General features: G+C 44.9%; 1 protein-coding gene across 2 annotated transcripts in view; it reads left to right on the top strand.

Moving 5' to 3' along the window:
* The window catches only part of rbbp8 (retinoblastoma binding protein 8), a 125,306-nt gene that overhangs the window by 7,061 nt on the left and 100,791 nt on the right, over nt 1-17,454 (top strand). For both annotated transcript variants that reach the window (XM_060921404.1, XM_060921402.1), the window contains exon 3: nt 10,088-10,183. In XM_060921404.1, the coding sequence (XP_060777387.1) occupies nt 10,088-10,183 (96 nt within the window). The remainder of the gene's footprint in view (nt 1-10,087; nt 10,184-17,454) is intronic.

Here is a 17,454-nt window from a genome sequence, read left to right as displayed (position 1 = left end):
ATTTGACTCGGCCAAAGACTCGACCAATACGCACAAAACATAAAAATCGGCAAATGCGTGAAATTCTCACCGATTTTCTATCAGCCCAGCTGATCGGTGGGACAAAACTACTGTTGAATTTTCCTACCCTCCTGGATTTCGCGCATGCGTAGTAGGCTTGGTAGGATAACTTGACAGAACAGCAGCGCAGATGTGCAGATCAGACAAGACAGAAGACGTTGCACATGCGTGCAGACATAGCGGAGACATTTATGCGTCACCGTATAGACTCAGATTTCCTCCTTGAAAATGGTCGTGTAGACGCGGAAAAAAGTGAGAACAAAAACGGACTTTTGCGTTTTTGTTTTATACCGTCCCCGTGTAAAGTGGGCCTGAGTGAACCACAATAAGAGAGCGCTCATTTTATAGCAAAATTCTAGCAACACTAAATAAAATTCTTTTCTGACATTCTTGAGAAAGCTTTTGAATCTCACCTGAGATAAAAATGACTACTGCAAACATGAGCTGTTTTGGTTTTAGCCTCTGTTAGATCAGCTCTGCTGATGATGTTCAGCCATGCTCGTCTCCTCTCTGTCGTAAGCATCAGAGTTTCCTTGCCCTCTTTCCAAATCACGGACAGAATTCTAAAAAATCGGAACGTGCCATGGTCACAAGTACTGTTGTGACCACAACCATATACAGTGGTGCTTGAAAGTTTGTGAACCCTTTAGAATTTTCAATATTTCTGCATAAATATGAGCTAAAACATCATCAGATTTTCACACAAGTCCTAAAAGTAGATAAAGAGAACCCAGTTAAACAAATGAGACAAAAATATTATACTTGGTCATTTATTTATTGAGGAAAATGATCCAATATTACATATGTGAGTGGCAAAAGTATGTGAACCTTTGCTTTCAGTATCTGGTGTGACCCCCTTGTGCAGCAATAACTGCAACTAAACGTTTGCGGTAACTGTTGATCAGTCCTGCACACCGGCGTGGAGGAATTTTAGCCCATTCCTCTGTACAGAACGGCTTCAACTCTGGGATGTTGGTGGGTTTCTTCACATGAACTGCTCGCTTCAGGTCCTTGCACAACATTTCGATTGGATTAAGGTCAGGACTTTGACTTGGCCATTCCAAAACATTAACTTTATTCTTCTTTAACCATTCTTTGGTAGAACGACTTGTGTGTTTAGGGTCGTTGTCTTGCTGCATGACCCAATGTCTCTTGAGATTCAGTTCATGGACGGATGTCCTGACATTTTCCTTTAGAATTCGCTGGTATAATTCAGAATTCATTGTTCCATCAATGATGGCAAGCCGTCCTGGCCCAGATGCAGCCAAACGGGCCCAAACCATGATACTACCACCACCATGTTTCACAGCTGGGATAAGGTTCTTACGCTGGAATGCAGTGTTTTCCTTTCTCCGAACATAACACTTCTCATTTAAACCAAAAAGTTCTATTTTGGTCTCATCCATCCACAAAACATTTTTCCAATAGCCTTCTGGCTTGTCCATGTGATCTTTAGCAAACTGCAGACAAGCAGCAGTGTTCTTTTTGGAGGGCAGTGGCTTTCTCCTTGCAACCCTGCCATGCACACCATTGTTGTTCAGTGTTCTCCTGATGGTGGACTCATAAATATTAACATTAGCCAATGTGAGAGAGGCCTTCAGTTGCTTAGAAGTTACCCTGGAGTCCTTTGTCACCTCGCCGACTATTACATGCCTTGCTCTTGGAGTGATCTTTGTTGGTCGGCCACTCCTGGGGAGGGTAACAATGGTCTTGAATTTCCTCCATTTGTACACAATCTGTCTGACTGTGGATTGGTGGAGTCCAAACTCTTTAGAGATAGTTTTGTAACCTTTTCCAACCTGAAGAGCATCAACAACGCTTTTTCTGAGGTCCTCAGAAACCTCCTTTGTTCGTGCCATGATACACTTCCACAAACATGTGTTGTGAAGATCAGACTTTGATCGATCCCTGTTCTTTAAATAAAACAGGGCGCCCACTCACACCTGATTGTCATACCAATTGATTGAAAACACCGGACTCTAATTTCACCTTCAAATTAACTGCTAATCCTAGAGGTTCACATACTTTTGCCACTCACAGATATGTAATATTGGATCATTTTCCTCAATAAATAAATGACCAAGTATAATATTTTTGTCTCATTTGTTTAACTGGGTTCTCTTTGTCTACTTTTAGGTCTTGTGTGAAAATCTGATGTTTTAGTTCCTATTTAAGCAGAAATATCGAAAATTCTAAAGGGTTCACAAACTTTCAAGCACCACTGTACAGTACAAAGATATGGCATAGCTAAAAGAACGCTTAAAGCAGTGGAAAAACAAGAGTTGTGCACGCATGACTGTTTTGTATGAAATGTCGCTTGACCCCGCATTTGTATATCCACCAACATGGCTGACATCCAGATTTCTATTTTGCTCTGATGTCACTTGCAAGTCAAGGATAAATAAAAATTAAACATGTAAGCCTAGGGATTTTATTTTTGTCCCATGTCTCCCTACTATATCCCAAGTCTCCCAACATAATGTCTCGTATCTCCCTGCAAAAAATGACAGAAAAAGTGAAGCCTGAAGGTCAGTATATGTGCTGAGAAACTAATGTTGTGGTAAATATTGTAAATGATAAAGTATAGTAAACACTCTCTAATGTAATATGAATGTAATGCAAAGAATTTCACACAATCTACAAAAGCTGAAAACTTGTCCCAAGTCTTCCTGCTCTCCTCTTCAATAGCTGTATTGCATGTGACGTCTCTCTTGGCAGAAGTAACCACTCTAATGCTGTGAAAATGCGCAAAAAAAGAAAAAAGTCTAAAATGTGAAATAGCTGTTGACAGTAACTATACAAATAAATTTAACAAGAAGTCGGAGACATCTTTTAACAGACTGCTGAAAGCTAAAGAGAAGAAAATGGAAAGAGTTCAAATGTTCATAAACGTTTATTAAGAAAAGACCTATTCGTTATTAATGTTTTTCATTTTTAATAAAAGGAATATTTTAGTTTATTATCTTATATTTTACTCCAGCCTTTACAAATGTGGGTACATAATTATTGTTGGTTATTAAAAAAGCAAGTTTTTTAATTAAAAAAGGGATATTTAAATTGAAAAGAATATGAAAATAAATGTTGCATTTTTTGTAATAAAATTTGTAATTTTTTTTCTCAAAAATGTCATTGGAATCATGAATCAAACTGAATGAATCATGAATTGGAGGAATCGTTACATGCCTTGTTGATTCTCATTACCACTTACCAAGTTGCAAATGCTTTTCTAACACTGCCATTCCTCAGCTGTATACAGAATACAGAGTTCAGCATGAGTGTTATAAAAATGTAAACCATCTCTGCTAATGTATTCAGTATTTAAACATATTTAAATATTCACTTGCCTGTCAATCACTTTTCCTTTTACCTCAATAAATACTGAAGACTTTACAGGTGATGTACATTTTAATTAACATGTTAAATGTTAGCCATGCCTGATTTTCATTTGATATTCACTGTATGACCAAAATTTTGTAGACACATGATCGTTAGACTCATGGGCATTCCCCAAACTTTACCACAAAGTTGGATGCAGAGAATTGTCTAAAATGTCTTTTGTATGCTATAGAATAAAGATTTCCCTTTACTGGAACTAGCCCAAAGGTCTTCCAGCATGACTGTGCACAAAGTGAGTTTCATGAAGTCGTGGTGTGAAGCTTGGTGCAGAAGACCTGGAGTGACCCTGAACTCAATCCCATTGAATACCTGTGATACATGAAAGGTGGGGTGAACACGTCGCATGGTGAGTGGTAATGCCAGTCTAACGGAACATGGGTTGATTACCTTCTTGATGAGGAAGGGTCCAAGGAACCTGGGTGCCAGCTTGCGAGAGACGGCCCTAAGTGGCAGGTGGCGTGTGGAGAGCATAACTCGTTGACCCACTTGGTAGGTGGGTGCCTTGGAGCGACGTTTGTTGGCCTGCTTCTTGGATGCGAGTGTGGAGTGAATGAGTCTTCTCCAGGCCAATGCCCACGTTCTCATGCAGCAGTGTATAAAGGCCTGGGCTGATGGTACGGCGACCTCCTCCTCCTGGCTGGGGAACAGTGGTGGTTGGTACCCTAGTGAGCACTGGAACGGAGAGAGACCTGTGGCAGAGGAAGGGAGAGTGTTATGTGCGTATTCAATCCAAGGTAGGTACTTGCTCCAACAACTGGCATCCCTGGACACCATGCACCTGAGGGCAACCTCCAAAGCCTGGTTAGCCTGTTCTGCCTGGCCGTTGATCTGTGGGTGGAAGCCTGATGAGTGACGACAGGTGGCCCTGATGAGTTTATAGAAGGCTTTCCAGAACTGTGCTGTGAACTGAGGACCCTGGTCAGAAACTATGTCGGCAGATCATGTAGGCAGAAAACGTGGTGGATGAGTAGTTCTGTGGTCTCTTTGGCTGAGGGGAGCTTAGGCAGAGGAATGAAATGGACGGTTTAGAAAAACGGTCAATGACTGAGGATGCATGTATTGCCACCTGAGTCGGGGAGTCCTGTGATGAAGTCCAGGGCAATCTAAGACCATGGTCGATGCGGAGTAGGAAGGTGTCTTAGTAAGCCAGCAGAGGGTCGATTGGCTGTCTTGTTCCGGGAGCATGTGTCGCAGACTGCCACGAACTCCTGGACATCCTCCTTGATGGATGGCCACCAAAAGCACTGCTGGATGAGAGCCAGGGTTTGGGCGGCTCCCGGATGACAGGCCAGCTTGGAACCGTGACCCCACTGCAGCACCTGAGTTTGCACATGACGGGGAACAAACAGATGGTTACGAGGAATATTGTTGGAGTTATCTTCACCGGGGTCCTGTTCCAGGGCCTTCTGCACGAGCGTCTCAACTTCTAGAATGGCAGCTCCCGCCAGGCAGCGTGGAGGAAGGATGATCTCGGGTGGCTTGGACGGTGGGAAGAGAACATCCTGGACAGGGCATTGGGTTTTCCATTCTTGGAGCCTGGGCGGTAGGAGAGCGTGAAGTTGAATCGGGAGAAGAGAGACCAGCGGGCTTGACGAGTTGAGACGTTTGGCAGACTTGAGGTACTCCAGGTTTTTATGGTCAGTCCAGACTAGGAACGGGAAGTCAGACCCCTCGAGCCAGTGCCTCCACTCTTCCAAGGCTAGTTTCATGGCCAGTAGTTCTTGGTCGCCGATGTCGTAGTTTTGTTCGGCTGGGGATAGTTGGCGGGAGAAGGAGGAGCATGGGTGGACCTTGTTGTTGTTGGCCCTCTGGAATAGGATGGCTCTGACCCCTGACTCTCTGAGGCGTCAATCTCGACGATAAACTGCTTGGTAGAATCGGGTATGGTGAGAATGGGTGCTGTGGTAAACCTGTGCTTGAGACTGGAAAAAGCTGTCTCTGCTTCCTCCCCCCACTTGGTCTTGGTCGAGGTCGGGGCTGGGAGAGGTCCGGCCACCGTGCTGAAGTTGCGGATGAAATGCCTGTAAAAGTTGGTGAACCCCAGGAAGTGCTGGAGCTCTCGTCTCGAAGATGGGGTGGGCCAGTCAGTGACTGCCTCCAGCTTGAGGGGGTCCATCTGGATCTTGGCTGGTGAAATGATGAACCCCAGGAACGAGACAGAGCCTTGGTGGAACTCGCTCTTCTCTGCCTTAACGCACAGCTTATTCTCCAGCGGGCGTTGAAGAACCTGCCGGACGTGACCCCGATGTTCCTCCAGGGAGCGAGAGAAAATCAAGATATTGTCCAGGTAAACAAAGACAAAGGTGTTAAAGTCCCTCAAGACATCATTAACCAATGCCTGGAATACCGTGGGCACGTTAGTCAGGCCGAAAGGGACTACAAAGTACTCCTAGTGTCCTGTGGTGGTGTTGAAGGCCGTCTTCCATTCGTCCCCTTTCCTGATCCTAACTAGGTGATAGGTGTTGCATAAGTCCAGTTTAGTGAACACCTTAGCTCCCTGGAGTAGTTCGAAGGCTGTGGTCATGAGCGGTAGTGGGTAGCGGTTCTTGACCGTGATGGCGTTGAGACCTTGATAGTCAATGCAGGGGTGGAGTGACTTGTCTTTCTTCTCCACAAAGAAGAATCCTGCCCCTGCTGGGGAGGAGGAAGGGCGGATGATCCCAGCTGCCAGAGACTCAGTGATGTATTTCTCCATGGCTTGTCTCTCGGCGGGGGAAAGAGAGTAGAGAATGTCCCTTGGGTGGCGCCGTCCCTGGCAGGAGTTCGATACCGCAGTCATGGGGCCTATGAGGGGAAAGGGACACTGCTCGGGTCTTACTGAAGACAGGCTTGAGGTCCAGATATCCTGGAGGCACATGAGAAAGGTCGGAAAACTCGCTGGCTGAGGTGGTTTGGCAGGAGACCAGGCAGGAAGGACTCCAGCCGAAGATGGTGTGGTCAGACCAGTTTAAGTGGAGTTGTGCTGCATCAACCAGGGTAATCCAAGAATAATGGGAACATGAGGGTTGTTCATGACGTGAAGTTGTATAGTTCCGGAGCAATTGCCTGAAATCCTTAGGGTGAGCAGGGTGGTGAGGTGAGTGATGGTGGTCAAGCCAGTGCCATTGAGTGTCAGGATAGTGAGAGGGACCTCAAGGGCGAGTAACGGGATTCCGAGATCCTTGGCGGTGGCGGAGCAGATTAGGTTCCTGTACGCCCCCGAGTCGACGAGCGCCTGAAGATGGTGATGCTTATTGTTGAGGGTGATTATGACTGGGAGCAATGGTCGGTCGGTAGGGGACTGGTTCTGAGCATTGCCCACCAGGGCCCCTTGATTCATTGGTGGGCTCATCCTTTTAGCGGGCAGGCTTGGCAGATGTGTCCCTGCTGACCACAGTAGAAACAAGCCGTACCCGATCTACCTGCATGGGTTCGACGGACGAGACGGGTGGTGGAGAGGGGTTGAAGTTGCGCGTCAATACGATTGGCAAGGTCCATCAGGCTGGAGAGGTCCGACGGCAGTTCCCATGAGGCAAGTTCATCCTTGATGGCGTCGGATAAGGCATGCAGGAACGCATTGACCAGAGCGCACTCGTTCCAACCGCATGACGCTGCCAGCATCCGGAACTCGATGGCATAATCCGAGGTAGACTGGGACCCCTGCTGCATCTCCATGAGCTCTCTTGCCGCCTCCTGGCCGGACAGAGAACAGTCGAATGTTCGCCTCATTTCCTCAGAGAATTCCTTGAAGCTGGAACAACAGGGCACGTCGGCGTCCCAGACCGCCGTCCCCCATTCCCGGTGAGGAGCGTGATGGTATAGGCTACCCGGGAGCATTCTTTGGGGAAAGCTAGAGGTTGAAGCTCCAAGATCAGCAAACACTGTGACAAAGATCTGCAGGTACCTGGTTCTCCACTATAGGGCTAAGGTGAAGGGAGTCTTGGTTCGTGGAGAGCAGCGGTGGCAGGAGGTGAAGAAAGAGTCAGCTGGGCAGGGGTAGGCACGGCTTGGGAGTGCTGGAGTTGTGTGGCTAGGAGCTTGAGTGAGTCGGACAGAGTGGCCAGGCTCTGAGTGATCTGCCTGAGTTCCTGTTGGCGGGTCCCAAGGAGGGCTCCTTGCTGCTGCATAGCCGTTCTCAGATGGTTAAGTTCTGCTGGATCCATGTTGGCCAGAACGTACTGTTAGGGGTGACGAGATGTGGTGAGTTAGGATCCAATAACAGAACACAAACCAGAAAATCCAATGAATAAAAAATGACTTAATAAAAGTCCAAAAAGAGTCAGCGAACAAAAATAGAAAAAATAATCCAGACAACAACGAGGTAGACAAAGACAGTGCTAAGATGAAAAATGGTTCTGACAAAAACTGGAGACAAAAAAAACATAGTGCAAAAAACATAAACTGACAAAACGTGAGTGCAAAAAACTGTGGCCAAGACTAGGCAAAACAGAGAGCAAAAATCCAAGAAGCAAAAATGGCACAGAGAGCAGACCAGGAAGTGAATGCCAGCAAGATGGAAGTCCCGGATCCAGATTGCGCTTAACTGGGAGCTAGTAAATCTCCGGAGTGGAAGTCCAGGGTGGATCATGACAATATCAGGCATCAAGAGAACAGTCAGTTCTTGAAGCTGATGTTTTGGAAGTAGGAAAAATGGCCAAGCATAAGAATCTGAGTGACTTTGACAAGAGCCAAATTGTAATGGCTAGATGACTGGGTCTGAGCATCTCCAAAATGGCTTATCTTGTGGGACATTTCTGGTATGCAGTGGTTAGTACCTACCAAAAGTTGTCCAAGGAAGGACAACCGGTGACCAGGTCATGGGTGTCGAAGGCTCACTGATTCACATGGAGCATGAAGGCTAGCTGTGGGTCCAGTCCCACAGAAGAGCTACTGTAGCACAGATTGCTGAAAACGTTAATGCTGACACCTTTCTGTTTTAGCCAGCATTAACTTTTTCAGATCTGTACAGCTGCTGAGGGGCCAGAGCTGGCCAGTGGCAGGGTCGCAGGCAGGGGCTGGCTGCACCTGGGTTTTTCGGCAAACTTTCAGAAGCCGTGAAGGCGGCTGCATCTGTTGGTGGAGAATGAGCGGCTCTAGGCTTTCTTCCTTGTCGTGGACGAGGTGCCCTGAGCAAAGACAGAGCGCAATATTGAGTTACTGTGCACAGAGTGAGCTTCACTAACCTCTGAAATGAGCGGCACTGCTTTATACTCCCCTGGCTCCTCAAGGAGGCTTGAGGTGAGGTGCCAATTATAGTGCTCCAGCTGTGTATAATCAGTGAGCCTCGCCTCGTAGCCACGCTGCTTTTGGCTGTCCAAAACAGCGGTGCTGTCGTCTTTTTCAGCACCATGGGATCGGTAGAGTGAGAAGTGATGTGCTGCTTTTGCAGCAGTTTTCTCCAGCCACAGTCACACTACTTACTACGCTTTTTGCAACTGTATTTCAAGCCCTCATCTGTTCAGACAAATTCAGAATAAGGGGGAAGTAAATATATGCTGCCTGTTTCCCTCACTGAAACACTCTGATGCTAAATTAATTTTACTTGCTATGTGTGCATGCACAGGGCAAATCATGATTTCGGTGTGAACCAAAAGCAGGAGTGAGACTCGATGACTTGGTGCACAAGACATATTAAACATATACAGTATATTGCATATGCCAAGAATATTTGATCAACTCTGTTGGTTTGGAAAAATCGTGCAACTTCTTACAAGTTAATTGATTCAAATAGCTTTGCTGCTTGTTGCCCAACATTGACATGAGTGGTGTTTCTGAAGTGAGAAAATGTTTCTCATTCATTAGTTAGATATATGACCATAAATGTGTAATACAGCCAGAAAACCGGATAAGGTCATTAAAGTGTGTTTAGTATGGATGGTTCAGGCAGGGACATCATGCTTCCACTGTTTCTTACATTGCCAGAAACAAATTATACTGTATTACAACTTCTGAGTCAGGGTAGAGTACTGGAAAAAGTTTCTCTGTGCTCCACCAATTCAATCAAATCTGTTTTTATTAAGTGATGTAGTGCACCCCATAGCATGCTTTATAACACAGCTCAACTAACTGATAATGAAGTTTGTTAGCAAAATGTACAGCAAAAACACATGAATTGACCTTGGTGTTCCAATACTTTCAGAGAGCACTGTATAAATTGGTTAGAACCCTAGAATGTTCCATCAGTGGTCTTTGGGGTATTTTAGATGAAAGTACACATCGTCTTTACAAAGTAAAGAAGAGCTTTATTTTATCATACGTACACTTAAGCACAGTGAAATTCCTCTCTGCGTTTAACCCATCTGAAGCAGTGAGCGCACACACCCAGAGCAGTGGGCAGCAGTTGCTCCAGTGCCTGGGGAACAGTTGGGGGTTAGGTGCCTTGTTCAAGGGCACTTCAGCCCAAGGCCACCCCACGTTAACCTAACCGCGTGTCTTTGGACTCTGGAGGAAACCTATGCAAACATAGGGCGAATATACAAACTCCCCACAAAAAGGCCTCCACTGGCCGCTGGGCTCAAACCCAGAACCTTCTTGCTGTGAGGCGATGGTGCTAACCACTACACCACCGTGATGCCAAGGATGTGTTTATAAAGACAGGTCCCCCCCCCCCTTTCTCCCTGTTGAATCTGTCTGGTTGTGTTTTCTCCATTAGTGATGCACAAAGACTGGAGGAGTTTTATAACAAGAATCAGCATTTACGTGAGCAACAGAGAACACTACAGGAGTCCATCAAAGTTCTGAAGGAAAGGTATGTCATACATGTTCATCACAGGATTAGTTTCCTTCCATGTATACTTGCATATAAACCATGTAGTTTACACTTTTTATATGGAGATGCTCTACTTTGCAAAACTTTTTGAGAAATTAATTATGGAAATTGTTTGCCTGGAATAAAACTATACAGTACCAGCCAAAAGTTTGGACACATCTAATTCAGTGGTTTTGTTTTCTTGATTATTAATTAAAAACAATTAATGACAAAAGCAGTTCTTGACATAATATGGATTACTGCAGTTGTGAAACAGGGCTATTTATTGTATATTTATTATTTACTGTGTTGTGTGTGTGTGTGTGTGTGTGTGTGTGTGGTTTTTTTTTTTAAATGCATTAAAAAGGTTAGAAATTCCACGAATTAAAAGAAAAGAAACATTTTTATGTTATGAAGATGGTTATGAAGATGGATTATGATATAAACTAAATTCATGTGAATAATTGAAAATAAGGAGCTCACACAGCTAAGATATCCATCTCTGAAAGCCAGTTTCTATGCAGAATGGACAATTTCATGGAGGCTGCCATTGAAAATATCTTAACCAATCAGAAAATTCCCCCCTGATTGTTTCTGGCAATGCTCTGTTGTCATTTGAGTGCAAGACACGGAAGCTCCGGACAGTGAGTAAGACTTGAAGCTGCCCCTGGCTGGAGATTATTTCATTAAAAGTTTATATGAAAAACCATTTGAAATTCCATTTCTCTAACAAAAAAGTGGAGGGGGAAAGATAATACTGATGTCGCTGATAAACAGTGAGGGAAGCGTGAACAGCTGATGTACTCCTATGTGACTGAATGGGGGAGGTAACTTTTTTTCATATTTATATCCTCAGTACAAGTAGTGCTACTGTGATGGCCTCATTCTGTGGACTGTAACCTTGCTAGACTACCTACAAACAGATCTGCATACAATCTAACTTGCTTAAATCTGTCGAAGAGGCAAGTGCGTTCCTGGCAGCATAAGCACTCCTTAGCATGCTATCGACTCATTCATGAAAAACTTCAAGACGTCACTAGACTAGCTTACTGTAATTACCGTGGTAGACAGTCCAACCCCCTTGGCAACGCAGAAAGAGGGCAAACAAACACTGCTTTACGCAGCTTGTGTACTCGGAACATTTTGAAGAAAATTGTTTCACTCAAACAACTCTGATGCACCGGGCATTGGGAATAATGTACAAGCCAGCGCTGAATCCAGATGCGGTTCCCACAATCTTCAGCCAAAAGCGATCAAGACAAACGAGATAACACGATCAGTAGTCTGCAAAAGAGAAGTTCAAAGGGTAAGAAAACGCATGTCTTCCCTAACTTTTTTATTAAGCGTGATTTGTTATTTTGAGTTAATCTGGGCATAAACATAATACTTGGCTGCATCAGCAATCAGCTTGATGTTTGTTGAGTGTCTTCCTTTGATTTAGTGTTGTCAAAAAAGCCTCGGTAATGACTGACTAAAACGTCTCTATTGTTTACTTGTGGGTAACTACTTGATATGGTAATGCTTGTTTTTCATGATTGTTATTCGTGTCATTGTCCGAAATACTTGAGGAAATCGGTGAAGAAATGTCGCTGGCGCTATGGTCCATTTCACTGAATACAGCCGTGTATTGTAAGGCCCTGTTTACATTATTTCGAATCAGCAGATCATCAGGTTAACGTCTTTAAAACGATTCGCGTACACACAGCAACACCAATACACAGATACGCTAATCACATGACTAATTAGACGGCACGTCACATGATCCCAGTGCATATCGGGCATGCGCAAGTCACTCACCACTTGCAAGTGGAAGGATGGCAAGCGAACACCTTCTCCAGCAAATAAATACACCTGGCTGTGATGTTCATGTTCTCACTGAGTTTAAGCGCCTGAAGGAGGTTGAAATGTGTAAATAAACCTCAGTGCGGCTCAGCGCTTCCTCCTGCGCTCCAAATCACTCCTCCCTGAACAGCGAGTGCCCTCTGGAGGGTGCGCACTCCGGCCCTGCGTAGCTCACAGAGCGCGCGAGTGAAGCGCACGAGCAGTGATTCGGGACTGAGCTGCTGTGTGTGAGATCCCAACGCCAGCAAATCAGGAAGGTGTATGTCAGTGACGTTGTCCAATGACGACGTCAGCTAGAGCTCAGCACAGCGTATCCGCGTATTCTCAATGTTTACACAGCACTGGACCAGACACGAACTGGATTGAATACGTGGGCTCTGGTGGATTCCCGTTTCCCGCCGTTTTAATGTGAACGGACAGTGCATCCGCGAAGAAAACGAGACAGATACGGTCTAATGTAAACTTGGCCTAAGTGACGTCACACTTTACGGAAACCATTTGGAGTTCTTTTAGGTATACAGGAATTTGTGGAAAAGCTGACCTTGATCAGTGCAATGTAGTCAAACACATGATAATTTTAAGAAACAGATGAAACCGTTTTTATGGAGTAAATTCCGAACCTAGTTTTATGGTGTGTGTGTGTGTGTATGCCTAATTTTTTCATTTTGGTGCCATTTCTGTAATCTAATTGTACTCTGATAATTATAATTAGCGCTTTTTTTGTTTGACTTTCGTCATTTGTTTTATACAATTGTCAATTTATTATTGTCCTATTTTTCCTGCTGTCCGCAAGAGGACCACGTTGGAAATAAGTGTATTTTATACTTTGTGTTATCCTTGGTGCTATTTATACTGTATCTTTTACTGTTCGAGATTTTACCAAATAAAGCCATACCAGCAGCTCGGGTGTGTCTGGCAATATTTCCACCTTTTTTCGTACAAGTGCATCCTGCTGTAATGTTCACATGAATCCTGTATAGTAAAGCACTGTTTGTTTATCCTCTTTCTGCATTGCTGCGGAGGTTGGACTGTCTACCATGGTAATTACGGTAGGCTAGCCTGGTGATGTCTTGAAGTTTTTCATGAATGAGTCGAGAGCATGCTAAGCATGCAAGCGAGTAGTATAACGCATAGTTTCAGCCTCGTTTTACAGGTAAAGAGTTCAGGTTTGTCCACAAGTCAGGGTTGCAGCTCATTAATACACTATTTCAGATGTATAGTGAAAAAAAATCGACATTGTCACCTGAGTAGACCTTTTCTTTGCCCCTTCAGTACTGAAGAGTGACACTCAGCTTTGCACCCAAATGACGTCATGCATCGCCCTTCCAACAGGCAACATGGCAGCCGACTGGTGGCATTAGAGTAGTAATCTTGGTGCTATAAATCATGTTCTGGCCTGAAATTAATTCCGATAAATTTTGCCGTGTAGCAAAGTGACGATTTAGTGACAATTGACAATGAGATCATTGCATCTCTTGTGCATCGTTTTGATTGAGGAACTATAGATAGATAGATAGATAGATAGATAGATAGATAGATAGATAGATAGTGCCTTGAAAAAGTATTTATACCCCTTGAACGTTTTCACATTTTTTCCACCTTACAACCACAAACTTAAGTTTTTTATTGAGATTTTATGTGATGGACCAACACAGAGTAGCACATAATTGTGAAGTGAAACGAAAATGATTAATAGTCTTCAAAATTTTAAACAAATAAAAATTTGAAAAATATGGTGTGCATTAGTATTCAGACCCCTGTACTCTGATACCTCTAAATACAATCCAGTGCAGTCAATTGCCTTCAGAAGTCATCTAATTAGTTAATAGAGTCCTACTGTGTGTAATTTAAGCTAGCCGCACACTAGGCCGATTTTCAGCGTACCGAGCCAACTGAAGTCGCGAGTCAGGCGTAAAGACTAGTTTTCGATGGTACCGACTCGTCTCACAGCCGATTCGAAAAACTAATCGGGAGCCAGACTGATCGGCGAGAGTCGCTAGCAATAGCCAATCATATCTTTCGCATATAACACGTGATATTTCATGATCATGTGACCTTCTATCTTTTTGAAAAATGAACGGACTGACAATGTCAAACTGAACTGTTGATCAAGGGAGATCCGTGCCCCGACATGCAGTGTGCGTGCGCACTCGGCGCATGCTCAGTTGCGTGAATGTGTCATGCACCGAAAATAAGAGATTTACAAGCCAGGAATGCCTCATGATGCAATACGCAAGAAAAGAAAAGATTTACTTCCATTTTACTTTGTATTTGAGTAAAGTGAATAAATAAGTGGTCTGTGGAAAATACACTTAACCCTGGGAACTGCGTTTATTTTGTGTTTACTCGTCATGGCTGGCTAGTATGAGCCTTAGTGGAAAGCCCTGGGAATGCGGAAATGTCAAGTTCGATTTTAGATTTACGAACCCGAAAAAAAATGTCAAAAACCGGCATTAAAAAAATTTCACCCGCACAAACGGCACTCACCGGGCCGGTGGACCAGAAACAGAACATTTTTTTTAATAATGGCCCAAGATATTAACCTCTGCTTTCTTTCAGTCGTGAATTAGTCGGGGATATGTGCGTGCCCTGTCGGGAGTCTGCTCTGAAATGGGTCGGTTCGATACCGCGTGGATCGGCGTAGTGTGCGGCTAGCATTACTCTCAGCATAAATACACTTGTTCTGTGAAGGCCTCAGTGGTTTGTTAGAGAACACTGAAGAACAAACAGCATCATGAAGACCAAAGAACTCCCCAGACAGGTCAGGGATAAAGTTCTGGAGACGTTTAAAGCAGGGTTAGGTTATAAAAAAAAATCCCAAGCTCTGAACATCTCAAGAAGCACTGTTCAATCCATCATTCAAAAATGGAAAAAGTATGGTACAACTGCAAACCTACCAAGACATGGCCATGCACCTAAACTGACAGAGCGAGCAAGGAGAGCACTGGTCAGAGAAGCAGCCAAGAGGCCCATGATCACTTTGGAGGACCTGCAGAAATCCACAGCTCAGGTGGGAGAATCTGTGCACAGGACAACTATAAGTCATACACTCCACAAATCTGGCCTTTTTGGAAGAGTGGCAAAAAGAAAGCCATTGTTGAAAGACGGGCATAAGAAGTCCCGTTTGCAGTTTGCCAGAAGCCATGTAGGGGACACAGCAAACATGTGGAAGAAGGTGCTTTGGTCAGATGAGACCAAAGTTGAACTTTTTGGCCTAAATGCAAAGCGCTATGTGTGGTGGAAAACTAAGGCTACGTTTACATTACGTCGAATCAGCGGATCATCAGATTAACGTTCTTAAAACGATTCGCGTTTACACTAAAACCGTTAGCCGTGCACACAGCAACGCTAATACGCGGATACGCTCGGCTCCGCAGGCATCCTGCGCTCCAAATCACTCTGCCCTGAACAGCAAGTGCCCTCTGGAGGGTGCGCACTCCGGCCCTGCGCAGCTCACACAGCGCGCGAGTGAAGTGCACAAGCCACGATTCGGGACTGAGCCGCTGTGTGAGAGATCCCAGCGCATATCACTTACTACTTGCAAGTGGAAGGATGGCAAGCCTAAAGACAATCATAACTACACAATGGGCAGTATTTGCAGTATTTTCATACTTTTATACTCTTTTTAATGAAAGGTGATACAAGGCGGAAGTCCGCGCCGTTTTTCAGCAGTCACGTCACATGACCAACGCCAGCGAATCAGGAAGGTGGATGTCACAGTGACGTTGTCCAATGAGACGCCAGCTAGAGCTCAGCACAGCGTATTCGCGTATTTTGAATGTTTACACAGCACCGGAGCTGACACGATCTGGATTGAATACGTGTATGCTGGCGGATTCCCGTTTCCAGGCGGTTTAATGTAAACGGACAGTGCATCCGCGAAGAAAACGAGACAGATACGGTCTAGTGTAAACGTAGCCTAACACTGCTCATCACCCTGCACACACCATCCCCACTGTGAAACTTGGTGGTAGCAGCATCATGCTATGGGGGATGCTTTTCTTCAGCAGGGACAGGGAAGCTGGTCAGAGTTGATGGGAAGATGGATGGAGCTAAACACAGGGCAATCCTGGAAGAAAACCTGTTGGAGGCTGCAAAAGACTTGAGGTTGGGAAGGAGATTCACCTTCCAGCAAGACAATGACCCTAAGCATACAGCCAGAGCTACAGTGGAATGGTTTAGATCAAAGAATATTCGTGTGTTAGAATGGCCCAGTCAAAGTCCAGACCTAAATCCCATTGAGCGTCTGTGGCAAGACTTGAAAATTGCTGTTCACAGACGCTCTCCATCTGATCTGGCTGAGCTTGAGCTATTTTGCAAAGAAGAATGGGCAAAAATTTCAGTGTCTAGATGTGCAAAGCTGGAGGGGTGGAGGTAACCCAGCGGAAGCAAGCAGCCGTCCATTCCTGCAGCCATGACGGTGCTGGTCGTGCACCCGCTTGTCACACTGGGGGTGAAAAGCGGTGACCGTGGGAAGTGGGGGAAGGAATGCAAGAGCGTCTCACTGTAGTGATCTTCAGGGGGAGTTGTTGTTCCAGCAACGGCCTTGACTGAGGCCAGTACTGTCTGAGGGGGCCGAAAGCAGAAAAGATTGGGATTGTTTGGTCTTGGGGCGAGTAGACGCATTCTTTTACACGACTACTGTGTCCATTCTGGTCTCCAAATCGATCCATTACCCTTTGCAAAGCCAAAAGCTTCTCCATGATGTTATCCATGTTGCAGTTCAAGTTCTGAATAGCCACAGTCTGAGTGCCGACAGCTCTGCCCACCGCTTCAATCATGTCGGGCAGCTTTATGGGGCTTTGACAGCAGTCACCGTTTTCTGATTTCCTTGATAAACCAGGGCAATGCCTAATCCAATCAGCAGAAGACCTGTAATCATGGTTCCGAATAGGTAGATGTCTTCAATGTCCTCCACAGAAAGAACCGCCAGGCACACGACCCACCACTTCTCCCACGTGTCCATCGTGTAGCCAGCTGCAAATGTTCCGGCAGGACAGGCTGCTTCCCCTGAACCCAGGCTCCTCGTCAAGAAAATTGTGTCAATTGCGTTGAGAGACCAATTTATCAATTCCATGATTTTTAGTTTGGAGAGCAGTGCGGAGTGTGTCTCTCAAAAGTGTAGACAGACGAGAGGAGCAAAGCAGGGAAGATGAGGGAGAGGAGAGGGAGAGAAATGCGACCGCCTTCCGTGAGAGCACGGAGAAGTGTGTGTGTGTGTGTGTGTATATAATACAGTGCCGCCTAGTAGTATTGGCACCCTTGAAGTTTATGTACTTAAAGTTAAGCATCTCCTGAACAAAAGTGATGTAGTGATGCAGAATTTTTCTACAGATAGCTCATGGTTAATATAAAAGAGCAAAGTATCAACAAAATAAAAAAAATACAGTGAAAAAAATGAAAAAGGTAAATCTTGCTGTATCACTAGT

Source organism: Neoarius graeffei, chromosome 5, assembly GCF_027579695.1.
Source record: "Neoarius graeffei isolate fNeoGra1 chromosome 5, fNeoGra1.pri, whole genome shotgun sequence".
NCBI lineage: Eukaryota > Metazoa > Chordata > Actinopteri > Siluriformes > Ariidae > Neoarius > Neoarius graeffei.
The sequence above is the reverse complement of the archived record's forward strand: the minus strand, read 5'-3'. Positions and strand labels throughout refer to the sequence as shown.